Genomic DNA, 18,734 nt, shown 5'->3' with positions numbered 1-18,734 from the left:
GTGAGGGCAAAAGGTGTAGACAGTGAGTAGAAGGGAGGTTGTCAAGAACTACTTCTGTATGGCAGGTTAACTAATGCACTTTACTATGTGCCAGAGCACCTTTACTCCACATCAGAGCTTTCGGCAGATGTCCTGTCCAGTAGTGACAGGTTGGAAACTGTAGAGGCCGGCGACGGGTGTTCAAAAAGAAGACTAAATGAAAGAGACAGAAAGGACAGAGTCTACCATACATGGGAAACACAGTAATACGGCAAGTAGATCAAACAATTCAATTTTTTTGTTGACAATGTCACATTATTCCCACGCTCTGCAACAAGGTCAAAGAGTAAGAGGAGAAGAGTTTGTTTTTTTTTGTGAAGAGAAACTTCAGTTACTCCCACAAAATCTGCCAAATAGGCAAACATGTTACTCAGGTAAAACAACTCCCACACTACCAACCAGGCAGGATGCTTTCTAACATGGTAGCTGGTATCCTTTCAGAAGCATAGTGAAGGCTTTACAGACTTCCTGGGGTCCTATGTAAGACAGGATTAGTTGACTGTAAAACCATCATTACCAAACAGGCCTTTATAAACCATGAAGCTCTTTGAACTACTCGGTCTAAATATCTCCTACATTCATCCAGCTTAACTCCTTACCCAGGCTTTTGTTGCATGAAACCTCTGGAGAATAGGGCAGCTTAATTAAAATGCTATGACAATTAGTGCGCCTTTATTTCAATGCAGAATAAATTCAAGTCAAGTGTGATTAGCTTTGGAACATATTCTTCGAAGGGAAGTTCAGACGGCCTGAAGCTTTTCTGCGTCAGTTTGCAACTGAATGTTGTGCATGCACACGGGCTAAGCAGTGGATTTAAAGGTATCTATGGGTGCGTTTAGAGGGTCTGCATGTGGCCTGTTCAGTCAGGAATGTAAGTCACCCGCTACAATCAGAATGGTTGAGGCAGAGCGGAGGCTCACAAGAGGCCAGGGGAGTGCTGTGAATTCCAGTCATGCCTGCATTTCCTCTTGCTGGCATCACATGCTACAGCACTTACAGGGCAACACTGGGTTAATATTACCAACTCAGGGCACAAATGAACAGTCAGTCACAGACCTGCCATATGCAAGCAGCCAAGGAGAAAAGTTGGAGAAAACCCTACTTATTTGCCAAAGTTAACTCTCCCTAGTGTGGGAGGAAGTAAAAATAAAAAAAAAAATTTAAAAAAAGTGTTGCTTTGTGCATTGTCCCAGCCACCATTTTAAGCATTCAAATAACTGTGACCTTTCCTTGAAAACAAATGTCTTGAGCACTTAGCTGTCAACACATCTGAGAATAACCAACTGCCCTTTTCGGCAGAACATGTCACTGTAGAAAGTTGTTTTGAAAGGGTTAAGTGGAAAAACAACTGCAGCTTTCTTGATCCGTTGAAAGATGAAATGCGTGGCGGCGAGGACAGAGATGACAGAGATGACAGAGATGACAGAGATGACAGAGATGCGGGTGGAGCTGATGCACACACCGCTGTGTTAGAGTGTGTGACGTCTAGACTAAAAGCATGGCTCCTGCACATCTCATTAGCTGCTAGGGGTGGGTACTGGCAAGTACCTTGCAATCAGAAATGAACACCCGCTACCCACCAAATGCAGACAGACAATCTTTTGCTTTGGGGCATAGATTTGCCAAAACTTCCCGCCACTGCGGCAGGTAGACATTAGCCAAAAAATTTAAAAAAAAAAAATACATCCCAAATCTGTTAACCCTAAAAAAACTGGAATCAACTCCAATCATGGTAGCCAGATTGTAAATCGAGTATATGTACAATCACATATGGATTTTTACGATACAACCCTATCTGAAAATCAACCCGCCAAAGCCCATTTTCGCCTGCACACTGTCATTAAAAAAAGCTAGATAGTTTGGGAAACCTCCCATCTGGCAATGCAGACTCCAATTAATCCATACAGATTCTCTCTGACATTTTCTTTTTGGACATTCAAATTTGATATCATGAGCGCATTGCTTGGTTGGTTGGCAAGAGTGTTGGCTCAAAATCTCAATGTAGGCGGAAATAAAGATTATTCTTTCTAACTAGCTTGATAGTAGAAATGTGGCGGCATTACACTGGGATAAAAAGGGCAGCAGCGGTAAAAGTGAAAAATTATTCTTAGGCTGATTTTAAGGTCTGAAAAGTAGCGACAGGATGACACTAGAAAGGTGTGGGACTGACTAGTGTATGATGAACAAACGGAGCAAATGTACTGTTCGCAATGTCGTCAGTATTCATCAGACAAACAGCAGACTAATAAATTTATTATGGGATCTAGCTAGTAATACATAAAAAAAATTGTTTGTCAGGTTTGTTGTTCTTTGAAATGCAGGTTCAATACATATTGTTTTAAGATTTTGAAGCATGTTCATTTATTTTGAGATGATGACGTGTCATTTGCTTGGCGATGGTCTTGTAGCCCATTCCAGCCTTGTGTAGGTCTACAATCTTGTCCCTGACATCCTTGGACAGCTCTTTGGTCTTGGCCGTGGTGGAGAGTTTAGAATCAGATATTTTGATTGCTTCTGTGGACAGGGCTTTTATATAGGTAATAAACTGAGATTAGGAGCACTCCCTTTAAGAGTGTGCTCCTAATCTCAGCTCATTACCTGTATAAAAGACAACTTGGAGCCAGAAATCTCTTTCAATCATTAAAATGCAAATTAATTTATAATATATATAATATTTTTGTTGTTATTCTGTCTCTCACTGTTCAAATAAACTTACCATTAAAATTATTAATTTCTGTCAGTGGGCAAACATAAAACCAGCAGGGGGATCAAATACTTTTTCCCCTCACTGTAATATTTCTGACCTCCAATCTGCCCAGTTGGCTTTCTGATTTACAAAAGACTTACAGCGTTTGTGGGGACCACCAATTAATCTGCCTTTACAACAGAGTCTATGGGATTCTGAAAGTGCCTATGTGACAAAGTGAACTACATCTGACTGACTGCATAACAGGGATTTCGAAGATGATTGGAGATGATTGGGAAAGACATTAAACAGCGTAAAGAGAATTAGCATGGTGTAAGCAGAGGCGTCTTCATGATGTCGCAGCCACCGTAAAAAGGTTAGTCTTATCTGGACAGGGCTTCCAGCCACACCACAGGTCACTGACAGAGCAGGCAGGTTAAAGGAAAACACCCTATTTATCCCTTAGAGCAGCTTCTGTAAAAGTATGGGAGGTCGGTGACTCAAAACATGTCAAAGAAAATAAAGATATGTGATTGGCCAATTCCAACTCCCCATTGCGCTCTGTCTCAGCAGTTGCGTGAGGGGAGACCGAAGTGTGCGCTCCACGCTTTACTGGATCTTTTGTCTGCCTTCTTTAAGATAACTCTAAGGCCCCATGCTGGCAGCAGCGCTGTAATTGCTACGTATTTGCAATCAGCGCTCACGCTGTTACTAAACAGTCTCAGGCACCCTGTTACAAGCTCAGACAAAAATTAGACCTGTTACAAGATTTCCTCAAATGCCATGAAAATACAGTAAGGTATTTCCCACATCAGTTTTCTAACATTTTAGAAATACCAAGGAGCAATGTGTTGTTCAGAGTAGTGTTTAGTAACGGGTCTCAAAACAAACTAATTCAAACGAGACGTCCTGACCAGACATTCACAGCATGATATTAGTTATTTCAATGAGTTATTTCAGCACAAAACAGAACACGAGTGAATATTGCAATGTGGTCATTTTATAATAGGTGAAATAAGGGGGTGTTGTAAGTAACCGGTGCAGGTTGGGATGTCTGACATTTTTCATATTTTTGCACTGCAGAGAAGCTTGATAGAGTCCCGACCCAACGATATTCACACTTGCAAAACTCCATTGCGGTACCTCGGAAGGTGGCGCCTCGAGTGATCAACATCGGCACGTTTACACAACAAAATAATCTAGCCTTCTTAGACATGTTTCAGAAATGTAGTATAATGTAAACAAACCCTAAGACGCTCAAGATATATAGATAGTGTCTTACAATTTACATCAATGTGAGTTTGTTTGAAAAGCAACCCTCTTGTTTGAGTCAAAAGATAAAAAAAGAAACTTGTTGAAAGTCTGCAGTGAATGGGGTCATATTCCAGCTCAATTACCTTTCTATTGTATTTTACTGCAAAACCTATAGACATTTAATAATCATTGGCATTCAATAATCTATAGTAAAATGTAAAGTAGGCCTGATCATGATTCATCTTTATCTATACTCTTGCTTATGGTAGCTGTCTGTGATCAATGTTTGTGTACGTTTGGGGCCATTTTCCTCCCCTCTAAAAATGCAGTTCCCACTAGGAAAAATGTGATTTCTGTTTATTCTGATACGGGTCAAAGGCTGACAGCATTTAAGCACCCCCTGCCTCAGAGGCATTACAAACCAAAGTGTGAGTAAGAGATGGACAAAGGAGAAAAAAAAACGATCCTTCCTGACTGTCTGCCCACAAAAAGGTCCAGTAAGGGTGGTCGCGGCAGCACCCCCCCCCCCCAAAAAAAAACAAAAACAGTGTGCATTCCACTGCTCACTCAATTATTCCCACATCCTGCTTGCCCAGGCGCTCCCAACAAAAAGGAATCAACAAGAAAAACACAGACATCAACAAATCAGTGGCAAGGCCCAGGACCTCCAGTCCGACAGGCCTGCCGAACAAAACAATGATTTGTGTGGACTCAGCCACTGGGACCAACTCAGTCTGAATAAATGTACTTAATTAAAAAGAGTTGAGTATGAGCTGTGCTCACAGCACTGTAAAGCTGTTGTGTCTTATGGCTGGCCACTGTGGAGGATAATTATCCCTGCTGATGAACTGGTGATGAGAGCGTCCTTTTGATTAACCAAGAGAGAAAGTACTACTCATACACAGCACAGTGAAATGAGTAGAGGGAGTGATATGGAATAAAAGCTTCAACTCTACAGAACTAATAAACAAAAGCATTAAAAAGGCTAAGATGACATGACAGCATGTGAGGGTGACTAGTGCATTAAGACAGAATCCATGGCGGCTGACCAGAACCGGACCCTAAAGCAATTGTGTTGCAAGACGAAACACCTTGGGCGACTTTCTCTGTGTAACAGACTGTGAATAAAGGCCAGCTGTATTTGTTTGTGGTCAGTTCTAGTGCCACGCTGGTCGATAGATTCTCGCTACAGGGGAGTAGCAATCAGCAGGCTGACAGAGGACTCTCTGGGGGCCTATCGTGTGGCCATGCATCATCAGTGACTTTGTGCAAGCTCCGGTGGAGATCAAAAGGTCCCTAAACAGCTTCCCCAAAGAAATGTCAAAGTACTGTATTTGAACCACTTCCAGTGAGAACCTCACATGTAGATTGGAGACAATTTCATTGCTTCCAAAATGAGGACAGAGGGGATAAAATGAGGTTGAGGAGAGAAATATTTGGCTATTCAAATATTTAAGATTTTTTTAAAGTTTGATGAGACATAAACCATCAGTCATTTGAATGTTGCATGCCTCTGGTTGCTTCTACTCATGGAGCAGAACCATGTCAATGACTGCGGTGGAGTTTTTTAGCTGCATGTCTAAAAGAAACATTTTGTCAGAAGCATTTGACCCAACGGAGATGGGTCATGGTAATGCAGGTCAATGCACTTCTCCGGTGAGCCTGCCAACAAACTTTAAATAACCAAACCGACACATAAGGAGAGCGTGAAATAGAAACACATGGATGAGGCTTCTGAGACTTTGCCTGGCCCCTGTCCATGTACACGTAGTTAGCAGACGTGTCAGTACGGGGCACACAGCCATGCATACTGACTGTCTGCTACCGCCACCAGAAGCCTCCTGCCCATGCAGCCTTTAATTATTCAGCCCTGCCCTCAACCACTGTTTACCTTGGAGGTTGGTGACTTGACGGGGCAGAATGCAGGACAGAGAGAATTGAGATTAACATTAATGCACAAAAGACTGTCTTTCGTAAGACTGGCCTGACAGGATTAATGGGCACCAGGCCGGTGTAGGTTTGTGGATGTCCACCATAATGAAAGGCGTAACGGTCTTTGGTGCGTGCATGTGGTGTAAAGCAGAATGACTGGGGGTCCTGGCTAGCTGTTTGCCATCTGACACCCTCACGCAGCCAGCCTGGTCGCAGTCTGAGATAAAACCGGTAGCATGCTGTGGTCTTACTAAAGTATTGAGGATTGGGGGGGGGGGCAGGATGTGGGACCAGCTGGCCATCAAAGGAACCTGCTGAACGTGCTTCTGCATTACAGGTACCTCAACAAACTGGCAATAGTTATCCATCAGCACACCATTTCAGATGGTTATTTTCACTCAGTTGCACTTTGCCCAACAGCCTAGGTATAACGTTACCATGCCACTGAACCAATGTGCAATAGATTCTTGAATTATCTGAGCCCTATAAAATCAGCAATTTTATTGACCAGAAACTGTTTCTTATGTCTTGTTTTTCCAAGCTTCACAATTTCTTCATAGGAACACTGAAAGTACTGAGTCCGCAGCAACGCTTAAACCACATCAGGAGGCCATTTTTAAAGTGCTAGGAAAAGCCCATTTACCCGCCCACCCACAGAGCACTGTCAGGGACATTCTCCATGTCTCTTTAGAAAGTTGTAGGAAATTGAAATAGCTGATGCATTTTGTCCATACCTTACAAGTAAATTAATATTCAACATTTAGTTGACTACCTGGAAAGTTACAGTGCTGATTTCCATTTGAATATGGATTCCTGTATTCCTTCAGTGGCAGATTGTATACATACCAAGAGGTAGGGCAGTGCCGAGGCAGGAAAAGGGCCAGGAGGAACTAATGTGGGTTTACCGCAGAGAGGCCGGTGGCAGGTGTGATTTATCACCACTTCTGGCCTAGTTCAGCCTGCAGAGTTGCATGGGAGGCCAGGCCCCATCCCACTCAGAGAGAGAAGTAGAGGATATACAAAGCTGTACGGACAGCAGGGTCAACCAAATTATTTCTGCAGACAACTTCCTATGCCTGGCAAGAGAATACAACATATTTGCAGAAGTTCCGTAGCAAAAAATGAAAGTAAGTTAAGTGTGTTATTTGGTGGGGCCATGTTAGGCCATTAAACAATGCTTTCAAGGAATGGACAGATATCTGAAGCTGTTTCTTAGTGTGAACAAGTTTGTACCGGGTTCATGCATGGGGACAGCTTACAGTTCAGAATATGTTGGTCAGAATAAACGTGCGGGTCAAAAAATTTTTTTTTACCATCTGTCAGTTTGTGTGTGGTTCTCAAACAGATAGCCATTGCAGTCGAGTGCAGCTCCAAAAAAGTGACTTCTGCAGTACCCTAGTTTATATTATATACTGACCTGGGGTTTCACACCTCCAATTAGGTTTAAGGTTGTTTTAAACAGTGTGGACATAAGTGGCCCCCCTCTTTTCCCATTAAACAAATGACTTGCATCGGTAAAAGAAAATAATGAAAAACTGTTCAAGGGCATTCACTGAGAGCCGAGCAAAGTGGACCCAAATTGCCTTGTCCATTAAACTACAATTCTGACTCAAGGCAGAACATAAACATACAAAGGGGAGGAAAGAACTCTGATCTCATCTGTCCACGTTGGGAGCGGAGGACCGCCTGACAGCCGGGTGAAGCCCCTATCTACCCCCTGGGCAATAGATATGTTAACATGGGGATGAAGCCCCTATCTACCCCCTGGGCAATAGATACGTTAACAGGGGGATGAAGCCCCTATCTACCCCCTGGGCAATAGATACGTTAACAGGGGGATGACAGGAAGAGGCTGAAACAAAACATAGCTGCTTTGGGAATATACAGATCTTATTCAACATTCAGACATTTTGAAAAGCTGGGTTTATCTCCCCAAAAAATTTTTTACATTGCTCTTTAAAAACACTGGCATCATAATGGAGGAAATAGCCTACGTTACACCATAAGAGACCAGTGTGTCTACTTACCACCCTCTCAAATCAAAGAATGAAGGCCAACGGGTTGGTAATTAACATCACTAATCACTATAGCTCAGGACAACCCAGCTTCTCAGATCTCTACGGTGTGTGTGTGTGTGTGTGTGTGTTTGCCAGCAGGAAACTGGGTGTACCTAATCCTAAACTGCAAAAATACAGGAAGAAACCGTCATCAAACCTGTTCCTCAGACAATGGATACACACATCATCTAGTGGGGACACACCCACCAAGCATTTCAACCAGTCATTAAAGGACTACAGGATGGACGACCAGGTCCCACAGCTCTCATTGGACAATCCTGACAATGGGTCTTTGTTTCCGAGCTGAAAAGCAGGGAACTGAGGAAAGTGAAGTGCATGCACATGAGTAGCAGTAAATTCTGCTGAGGGCCACCAGGCCAAGATACTGACGAGGTTAGAGAAGCTCTCGCCAGTGACATTGCCATAAACCGTCATTATAGGGATATGTTACTGTGCTTGGCTGTAAATGTGTGTAAATGTGTTTCAGCCTTGGGTATTGGGTGAAAATGTCATGCCAAGGGCAGGACAGAACATGGAGTGCTGGGACAAAGGGCTGTGATACTGGATACGAGTGGTTGGATATGGGACGTCAAGACTGAATTAGCTACTTTGTAAACCATCTCGAGACTTCAAGACAGTTAAAAGATACTTCCGCCGGCCTCCCCAACTTGATCCTCCAGTCTGTTGCCTGGGCCACGTTCACAAATCCCCTAATGTCACGGGAGGAAACGGCAGATACAGTCCCGACGTGGACCTTTACGTTAGTGCCCCATCCCTCCCTAGACGATTATAGGCAGCTTTGGGAGACAATGACAGGCCTCGTGAAAAGGACCTCAGCTTCTCAGAGAAAAACCAAACAGAATAGAAATAGATGGCTGCAGTGCTCCTCCTTGTTTTGTGTCATTGGCATTAGGAGGTTGTGGTATTTCTGAAAACCACGGAGGAACGCTGCTTAGCAGCAACACAAAAGACGCATTAAGGAATAGCAAGGATTAAGCATTGCATAATGAGGAAACAGAGCAGGGGCTTCATGTTAAGGGCTAATGGGGAATTCCTGGCCTCTTGCTTTTCAAGGGTGCTTGTGGCCCAGCTAAGGATGGGAAATGCCTGTTCTAAACATGTTGCTCACTGTCTGCTTCAGTGTGACAATAAAAAGCAAGGCATGGAATGAAGTGTGGCAAACATGTTGGTTCCCTGCATTAAAAATGATAGAGGACAAGCTATGAAAGGAGAAATAGTAATATTTTGTAGCAGACAGTCTATTCAAATTGAGCTGCTGAGTGAGATAAAACTACCTAGGGGATCGATACATAGCACAGAATACACAAAACACGGTAAAATCATCCCAAGATAGTACAGTGTATCAGACTACTCCAACCCTAAACTTAACTGTGTTGCTCTTTCTATTTGAGCGGTTTGGGTCACAAAAGTGCAATATAATGCTCAGTAATATTTAAGGAAATCGCAATACCCAGAAAAATAATCTGGACCAGAGCCATTTGCTCAAGCAAGATCCAAAAACTATATGCACATCCCTATTTCCATGCACAAATTATGAACAGAAAAGTGCTATACTAGGGCACATAGCCTATGCTAAGGTTACCAGGTGGGGATTTTAGATACCCGCTGTGAACCCAAGACCCTGTCAAAGCATCTGAAACTCCATCTGTTCACAATGGTAAACCCCCTTCCCAAACCCTTTAAACCCAATCTCTCAGTCTACAACCACCAGCCCAATCCTCATTATAGTATTAATGTACAGTGCATTGCAGATACATCCTATTTAACTTATTCCGTATAGTAAACATGCATGGCTCGATGCCTGCATGTTTGCTGCGATGAGCCAGGCTGACCAGGTGATGTAGGCTTGATCTGAATCAGGAAACCCAAGTACGCATCTAACAGCATCTGAGAGACGGATTAATTGTTAAACTGGATGTATGCGTGAGCTTTTGAGAATGTCTTCAGTCAGCATGGTGACCAGAGTCAAGTCGCAGTCCGTTCGTCTTCTTGAACATGAACTATACAATTGGGTTAACATCCTGCAAGTACATGTGTACACGTGTCTTGCTTAGTGTGAGCAGGTAAAAGCTAAAGGTCTTCTTCCAGACTCCTGCTGAACATTTTCCAAACCAAACATTTTCGGTTACTCATTTATAGAGACATCTAAAAGGCAGTTGGCAATAAAGAATGTGAAACCAAAACAAGGAAAGGAAAAACAACAAGCTTTGGCAACCTAGAACACGTAGGGCGAGACCAACATTGTGCAATCGAAGCAGCCATGTCCAGGGCCTGAATGAGGATGTAGTTGAATATTTGGACCATCGATATCAATAAACATGTCCACGTTGGTATGTTCATAAAAATCATAAAGTATCAAAACACAAGCAGCCAATTCAAGAACTCAGCACAAACAGTCACACACAAACATCCTCTCTCATTACTGTTACATAAGAATAGAAGCTCAAAGCGTGGTAAGAGTTTTTTAGGATTGTAGATGACCGCATCCTCTTAACTAAGTTAAGTAATAAATACAATTTACACTTCACATTCACATAGCTGAATAATACAAATGCACGAGACGCAAGGGCAGCTAATCGTAGTTCAGCTTGATCATGGCAGTAAGCAAAGACAATAAACCAATGTAACTGTAATGATATTGTAAACTACATTTTAATCTTTTTTAAAAACATATGACTCCTCCTAAAAGTTAGAGTATATGTACAACATCTTTGATATACATGCTAGTCATTGTTGTTCCTATTGTACTCGTTGCAGAGATAGGTAGTCATTCACCAAGTGAATACTTAGTGTATTTTTTGAGTAATGGTACATAATTAGCTCTGCTACATAATTATCAAATTCAAAAGTTAAACTAAAATGTTAGATTTCAGGTTTTTTTTCCATGTCCAGAATCATTTCACAGTACTTCGCACAGGGTATGCTGGGAATGGGAGACCATTCTACCAGGGGGTAGAATGGGAGAATTTTATTCAGATTCCCATCCGGGATTCCCATCCGGGATTTTGTGCCCTGTAAAGAGGAGTTCTGAAAACTATAATAAAGTAACGTTTGTCTGATTAGTCAGCGGTCCAACTGTTTTGCCAGCTAGTCAGCATTTCTCTGCTTCATTTCTAATTGCCTTGTTATAAAGAGAGTGAATGGTGTCATCTGTCATGCCAAGTTGTCACACCCTATTCTGAATACACCAGCAGTGTATGTATTAGTATTTTGTGTAAATGTATATTTGGTTAGGTTTTTGAAAAGTGTATATTGTTGACTGCAGACTGTAGTTATATGGTTATATGGTCTGAAACCTAATGGTGATCTTTGGTGCCATTAGAGAGTCTAAACCTGAGATTTTGAAAATAATTTTGCAATGCACAATTCTAAGTTCTCCCATATGTTTAAAGCTTTTACGATGAACTATAAATGCTGTATAATGCCATGCATAATATGTCAACATACATCAATAAAAACTCTGGTTTCTTGCTCAAAAAGGCTGATCATATATTCTTCCATTACATAAAGTGCTTTTATGTATTTAAAAAGCCATTACAATAAAATATCAAAGAAGTTTTTTAATAATTAACTAATACTCAAATAACATGTAAATCTCTAAATGCCAACTTCATTGACAATACGTTGCAGAGGATGTTTAGTGGCATTTAGAATTGACATTTTTACTGCATTTGCATTCATTGCACATCTATACATTGCACATCGGTCACATCTGTAAAATAGCGGGAAGTGGAGATGTGATCAGAAGCTTTTTTGCCGGACCGCAGAAGCGGAGCCGGCTATGAAGAGCGAATGTCTCTTACTGAATGACTGACTGATCCTTGTTAAATAGCGTAGTGGTATTGACGAAAACTTCACTGGCTATAACCGAAACCTGAGACTGTATACGATTATACTGCGACTGTTTCTGGCACTGAAAAGTTAATCTTCAGTCTCGCTAGCAATTGCTCAATTCTTATGATTATTCCTAGGAAGTTAGTAGATACTAGTAAGCCTATTACTGGCTAATAAGCTGTTCAAACGGCCAGTGGCAAAAGCCATACAGTTCATAGAAGCCATTTGCGGTGGAGGTAAATTTAATAAGAAACGTTAGTCAGTTTAACACAACACTCAATGGAGTCTAGCGACCGTGGCACAGTGCTTAAAGATACTACCTCTCATGTGGAAGACCTAAGTTCGAATCTGTTGAGAGCAATGACATTTATTAATTATTCTGGTAGATTCCACGATTCTCTCATCTTTTCACTTGATAAAAAAGTTAGTTATCCTTGCCTTTATTGATAGTTATTATATAAATGTCATTCACAAATGAAAGAAAAAAGTATGTTGTTATGCCATGTAAGAAAAAAATACCTTCTTATGCCATGAAATGAAATAGCTTTGGCAGTTAAAACGGCCAGTGGAGAACACAATACATAGCCGCTATTTGTGGGGGAGGTAAACTTAGTAAGAAACGTTAGTATAACTGTATCACTGTCATTCACGAATGGCCAATTAACTATTAAAATGGCCAGTAGCAAGAGAGGATTTGTTCAGGATAGAGGCAAGAGGCTATCCTGACACCCAGCAAGCGTACAGCTCCGTGGTGTAGTGGTTAACAACACAGCCTTTCACGTGGGGGACCCGGGTTTGACATGTTTTTGTCAGCATCTAGCAATGATCCTGAGATGTTATCAGAGAAAGACGGATATAGGCTGACTTGAAGAAATATGTAAAAAATAAAAAATAATATACAGGACATTTATAATTTCATGTTTTTAATCTTTACTCAGTGATATAATTCAAACGAGAATGACACATTGCTCCCCGAGCTGCAAAAGCATTTTTATTAGTTTTTTGTAATTCAAGTAGGGCACGGTCTATGATGAAGTCCTTCCCGTGTCCTAATCTCACATGGGAAGTGTGATATGGAGTTAGATGTGTCTCAATATTCGTAAATATATCAAAAAAATCTGCCCATGTATTCATCATAACTCACAAATAAAAATAGGATTTGTAAATGCAAAAATATATTTTGCAAATAAAATGATTGGGTTGTCGCTCCTACTGCAACCTGTAGAACAAGGAGGCAGTTCATAGACAATAGAAAGATGAGCGCTGAGGAACTCTGAGGAACCATTTGGAAGAGGGGGAGGGTGTCCTATTTGGGAGGAGCTTCCCTGTGCAGAGCTTTTCTTGGGTGGAGCTTGCCAGCCGTGGGCAGCAGACAGACCTTATAGACCAGACCTGGGCAAGATAAGGCCCCCGGGCCGGATCCGGCACGTTGAGTCATTATATCCAGCCCGCGATACATCCAAAAAAATAATAAAAAATAAAAAAATACCTGACGAGGTCCGCAGATTGTTACTTTATTTACTGTTGCCTATTTGTTTATTTTCAAATTAAAAGTCGCGTGGCACACAGCAGTTTCATAATGTCTGTTTAAAATACCTTTAAGTTGAAACAAGATATTTGCGTTGCTATGATACGTAGGGACCAGCCCCACAATCCATGCGCGCAAGTTATCATTTGTACGTACCATACGCTATCGATGGCTAGCGATCTCTGGAAATGAAAAGTTGATAACGAAAGCAGGCTATTTAAAAAAACTACTGACAGGAAAATATTTATTTGCAGATGTCCCAGATAAAGCAACTATGTTAAGCTAACGTCAGTTTTTAAAGGGTACAATTTGCAGAGGCACTTCCAGAACAAGCATGCAGCGAAATACAAAAACTGTCAACCAATGCTACAATTCAACAAGCCCAAGCGCAGATGCAGCCTCACTGATGAACATCTTGCAGCAGTACCGCACACTGCTTCCACAGAACCGCAAATTTATTCAACAGAACCGCACACTGCTTTAACAGAAATGACTCCTGACTTCACCTTACTTGTCAACGCCCATACGAGGCTCCTCTGTTCATATTGAGTGAGTAGCCCTAAAAGTTGATTTCTTGGGTCTGGGCTGCTGGAATCGCTGTCATTAAAAGCACGTAGTACATAAAATATACTGTATGAAGTTAGATGACGGCAATTATACCAACATTTGCTTTGAGTGAAAATCTTCAGAAGTGATTTCATAGACTTATGTCTACCCTAAGAACTATTATACCCATATAACTGTTATACACTATACCTTATGTAAATGTAGCTAACTCTGTTGAGTTCAAAGTTAAGTTTTAAGACAAATATGTGTTGCAACATGTGTGTTAAGTAATAACCCTAAAAGGGGATGTTTTAGGCCTTTGCCTGCCATAATAAAAGTTGTTAGAAAATAATTTTTTAAAACATTGTCAATTAAGTTCAATTATGAAAACGGTGTTGCATGGAAAATAAATATGCATAAATAGAATATGCAAGTTAACAGAGTTAGCTATGTTGTGTGTTTTTAAGGCATGTAATCTGGTCCACGATGCTCTCTGGCATTTTCAGTGTGGCCCCCCAGTGAAAAATATTGCCCATCCCTGTTATAGACCCTTTTTGTGTTAGTAAACAGCAATCATGAATTTTGTGGGTAGAGCCGAAACTGGGGGCAGAAAATGACAGTAACCTTGTTAAAACACATAAGAATATGGATCATCCGGAACCCTTCTCTAATTATTTTGTAAAGTAAATGTCATCACAGACATAATATCATATATCCCTTTCATTCATTAAATGCTTGCATAAATACTGAGTGATGTAAGCTAAACTGTCTAAGCATAAGCAGTTTGGTTTGTTTGCATGCTAATTCTGATTAAACACTAGATAATGTTGCTCAGTGGTGTTTACCATTGTGAAATAGCCTATTTAGAATGCCAGCTTTGTGGTTGCTGTTGTTACTAATTTGTGGTTATTATTATAACTACATCACAGATTTTGCCTATATGTGATAAACAGTGGACAAAACTTTGCCTGATATGAAACGGGCACTGCAGAGATGAGCATTCCAGATGATTTCATCAGTCCAGTCTGTCTGTTTAATGGCTTGCAACCAAAAGTGTTTGCATTTAACTTCAAAGGGTGGCTTCGACAAAGGTATTCCATAAATTTGAAGGCCATTTTTTTCTGTATTCCTATTCTGACATCCAAAGGCAACAACAACACATTTTATTCCTTTAGTCTGAGGATCTTGCACTTGTCCCTGCACTTGTTCCCGCAGTTTTCTGCCAAAACAAAACTTCAGTGATGAAAACATGACATCCACTCCAAATTGATCTATGAGGACATGGTGCTAATTGCTCTTGGGTTTTAGCACAAACCAATTACCTATGGGCTTGTTTACATTATGCTACATTCTCTGAGACATCAAAAAGGACAAGATTTTTGTTGCATAAAATAGCAGACATCGATAATTAAGTAAACCAAGTATGTATGTGCCAAGTATACATTAATGTATATATTTGTAGAATCCTAAACAGGAAGTGCAGGCACAAAATATTTTTTTAAATAATTCCACTTTTTATTAAGGAAATAAAAAACCTTATGGATGCGACAGAAAAAGACAAGCATTTGGGGGTGATCAGAAACATTAACAAAACTTTATGAATAATAAATGTTTAGGCCAAAATATGAATATCCACTTGCATATGAAGGCCTGGCTACATAAAAAATAATTATGAAAACATTAAAATAGTCATATTTACTTTAGAGGAAAATCGAACATAACAGATAACATTACTGTTATGTTTGGGACATTGGGCAAAAGGATGTTTCATATGAAAGACCAAAATTACCAAATTACCTTATAATAGTTGTTGGCACCTAAAAATTAAGTTTACCTCTAAGAACAAAGAAATTGGCACAATTATGAAAGTTATTTAATGGAAAATAGTTTTACATGCTCAGGCTGACCTTACTGCGCAATTGCCCAGAACAAGGAAAGACTCATACCCACAACCTGTACCATCCAAGTGCTCAGTTGTAAATGAATGTGTCAGGTAATGGAGGGGGAACAGAATACAAGGCCAAATAACCATCTAGCTCCCCTAAAAATAAACATCAGGAGCATGTCAATTTTCATGCAGAAGTTAAGGAGGTGGAGGACAGTGACTTATTCAACATACTGTATGCATCCCTATGGGGTTTTAATCCTACCGTCCTGATCATTTACTGTAGGCAAAGAACTGTGTGCCAGCCAGTGCAGATTTTGGATATCAGGCACTAGGCAAACCCCAGTCTGCAAGCAGGAGCCTCTTCTGGCAGTGACTCCACACGGCAAGCAGTCATGGAAGGCAGAGGCCAGCTCCTGCTTGTTCCTATTATCTGGTCTTATCAACGTGAATCTGTGTCCACTGACAAGCTGTCATGGACAGGTAAGCCTGCCTGCTGGTGCTCAACACCTCCTCTAGCTGCTTTGATGCTTCAATGCAACAATACGTGAACAAACAAAACATCTCTTTCTGTGTATGCAGTCGTAACCCCCACCTCCAATAACATAAAATCAGCAATAATGCACACGAAAAATGGTGTTTGGAACATTAATTAATAACACGCAAACGCTCGTAGAAAGTTTGTTATTACAATGATCAGCTGATTACATACTGAAGAAGTTGACAGATGTTTACAGGTGCGTGACAGGCAGAGTAAATCAAAACCGCCAACTGTCCCACTGGGTTTTTCCTATGGTTGAATGTAGTGAATTGACAATGCTTAGGTATTTGAGTAGGTCACAAACGTGTCTTGTTAAATCCAATAGTTCCTTACCTTGGGTAGTTCTCTGAGCTGGTTTGCGTCGAGGAGAAGCTCCTCAAGACTGCGACTGTAGCGAAATATCTCGTCGGGGACATTTTGCAAATTGCAATGTCGTTTGTCCACCGACTCGACGTGGCGGTTACAGCGCCACAAAGGGATACACTTCAGCATGTCCGGCCGCCGTATGGATTTGGTCGCCGGTGCTACTCAATACTCCGCATCGGAGAGAGAAACTGGCAAAGGTTTGGGGGTAGGAGGAAGATAAGAAGTCCAACCAAATATTATCGACTGTGACAGTGTGGCTACTCCAACGTAATTCCAAAAAGAGAGGCCAAAATCCAGGTAGAATCAGGGCTATACGACACTAATAAATCCACTGGTCAATGTTGATGTCCCAGTTTCAGTCCTTTTCATCGGTTCATCTGCGACTGAAATCCAAGCCAAATTTGATTGATAACATAAAAACAGGACAATAACTTTAGCTGGCTACCTTCCTTTATGGAAGTAAATGTTTCATTAAAATTCTATATCGTTAGCTAGTCATCTAAAACACGTACTTTAAAAAGAAATAACTGTCGTTTTCATGTCAATACTAAACGTTAGCAATATAACATTAATAAACACAGCACCGCCACCGGCGTTAGCAAACCAGCTGTAGCCCGTCTGCAATTTTATACAAGGAATATGGCCTGTCTAGTCAAACAGCTAATTAGCTAGCTTAGCAAATGTTATTTGCTTTTCAGTAACAAATGTTTTTTCTATTTTGCATTACTAAATAGTCCAATCCAAGCACACGATGCAGGGCCCAACGAAGTTGCGACAGAAGATGAAACTCGTCTGCTGTGTACTGTAGTGTCGAGCGCTAGTTAAAAGACAACGTTAGCTAGCTTGTGATCTCACTTGCGTTTCTTGCTAGGCTACGGAAACAAACTACTAATTAAACAACATTCGAAACCGATACTGGACAGCTTTTCAATGACTAGCCAACTGCACTGAAGATTAAGAGCATGCGATATGACTCGTTTAAAGCAAACGTATATACTGAACCCAAAATTTCAACAACTGAATTATTTCCCTCCTTGAGCCAGGCCGGTAAGCGGAGTGGGGGGCTGGGCAGAGCTTGCTACGTTAAACTGAATTTGCCAACGCTTTGTGGCTAGCTGCCTGTACACGTTTGGGCCCACAAAAGTCCGAGGTAAGGCGAGTAATCTGTGGGGGTCTTCGGCTTTTGACTCCGTTATCAAAAAGAAAAAACAGTCACTGGATGACAAAAAAACCGACAGAAGAAAACGTTTGTAAATAAATAATCCTCTGCGGAGTTTTCACACACTCTGGCCGGGTGTGTGGTGATGTTGTAAGAATGTGTTGGAGAGCGCTAACCACGACCTTCCAGCTCCGCCCAGTTGCTCCTCCTTATTGTTATTGTGGCTGGGTGTGCTTAATTTACACGCGCCTGCCAAAGGCGCTTAGAAGCCCTTTATTCGCCGCGTATCATGTTTACTCAGAATTTACTTAACATGTTTATTATAAATAAATAGACGTCAAACCATTGAGCATTTGGCACAATGATTTATTTTACTTGGATTGTTTATACTTTGGAACACTGTGACTGCGTTCGCCGGCAAGTGTGGTCGCACATTTAGGAAAATAAAATTCCCTGTCGCCTCGCTTTCCATGTAGGTAATAGCGACCCCAATGGGCTAGGATGTCTACAAAAAAACTTCTAAACCCTAGTTGCCTATACGTGGTTGCATGTTATGGTGTTGCCCCATCTAGCGGTAATAAAAGCGAGGTAGATCTGTCCCTCTTGCCAGACGATGGGAAACAGCGTCATATACCCTATATGGTCAAAAATATGTGGACACCCGACTATCACACCTATATCAGTTTTTTTGGAAATCCCATTCCAAAACTATGGGCATTAATATGGAGTTTGACGAGAAGGCCAGGCTCGCAATCGCTGTTCCAATTCATCCCAAAGGTGTTCAGAGGGATTGAGGTCAGGGCTCTGTGCAGGCCACTCGAGTTTCTCCACAACAACCTTATCAAAACATGTCACAGGGGCACAGTCATGCTGGAACAGGAAAGGG

The 18,734-nt window shown here is 41.3% G+C and overlaps 1 protein-coding gene across 19 annotated transcripts in view; it reads right to left on the bottom strand.

The window, feature by feature from the left end:
* The window catches only part of scrib (scribble planar cell polarity protein), a 93,355-nt gene extending 75,294 nt beyond the window's left edge, over positions 1-18,061 (bottom strand). For 10 of the 19 annotated variants that reach the window (XM_020041791.3, XM_020041792.3, XM_020041794.3 and 7 more), the window contains exon 1: positions 16,657-18,060. In XM_020041791.3, the coding sequence (XP_019897350.2) occupies positions 16,657-16,815 (159 nt within the window). In that variant the 5' untranslated portion in view covers positions 16,816-18,060. Of the gene's footprint in view, positions 1-16,656 lie in introns of all 19 variants that reach the window. The other 9 variants (XM_020041782.3, XM_020041783.3, XM_020041786.3 and 6 more) reach the window with 2 other exon arrangements.
* Between the last annotated feature and the right edge of the window lie 673 nt (positions 18,062-18,734).

The sequence above is a fragment of the Esox lucius genome, chromosome 21, assembly GCF_011004845.1.
Source record: "Esox lucius isolate fEsoLuc1 chromosome 21, fEsoLuc1.pri, whole genome shotgun sequence".
NCBI classification, from domain to species: domain Eukaryota; kingdom Metazoa; phylum Chordata; class Actinopteri; order Esociformes; family Esocidae; genus Esox; species Esox lucius.
Note: the sequence above shows the minus strand (reverse complement) of the source record. Positions and strands in the feature narration are given on the sequence as shown.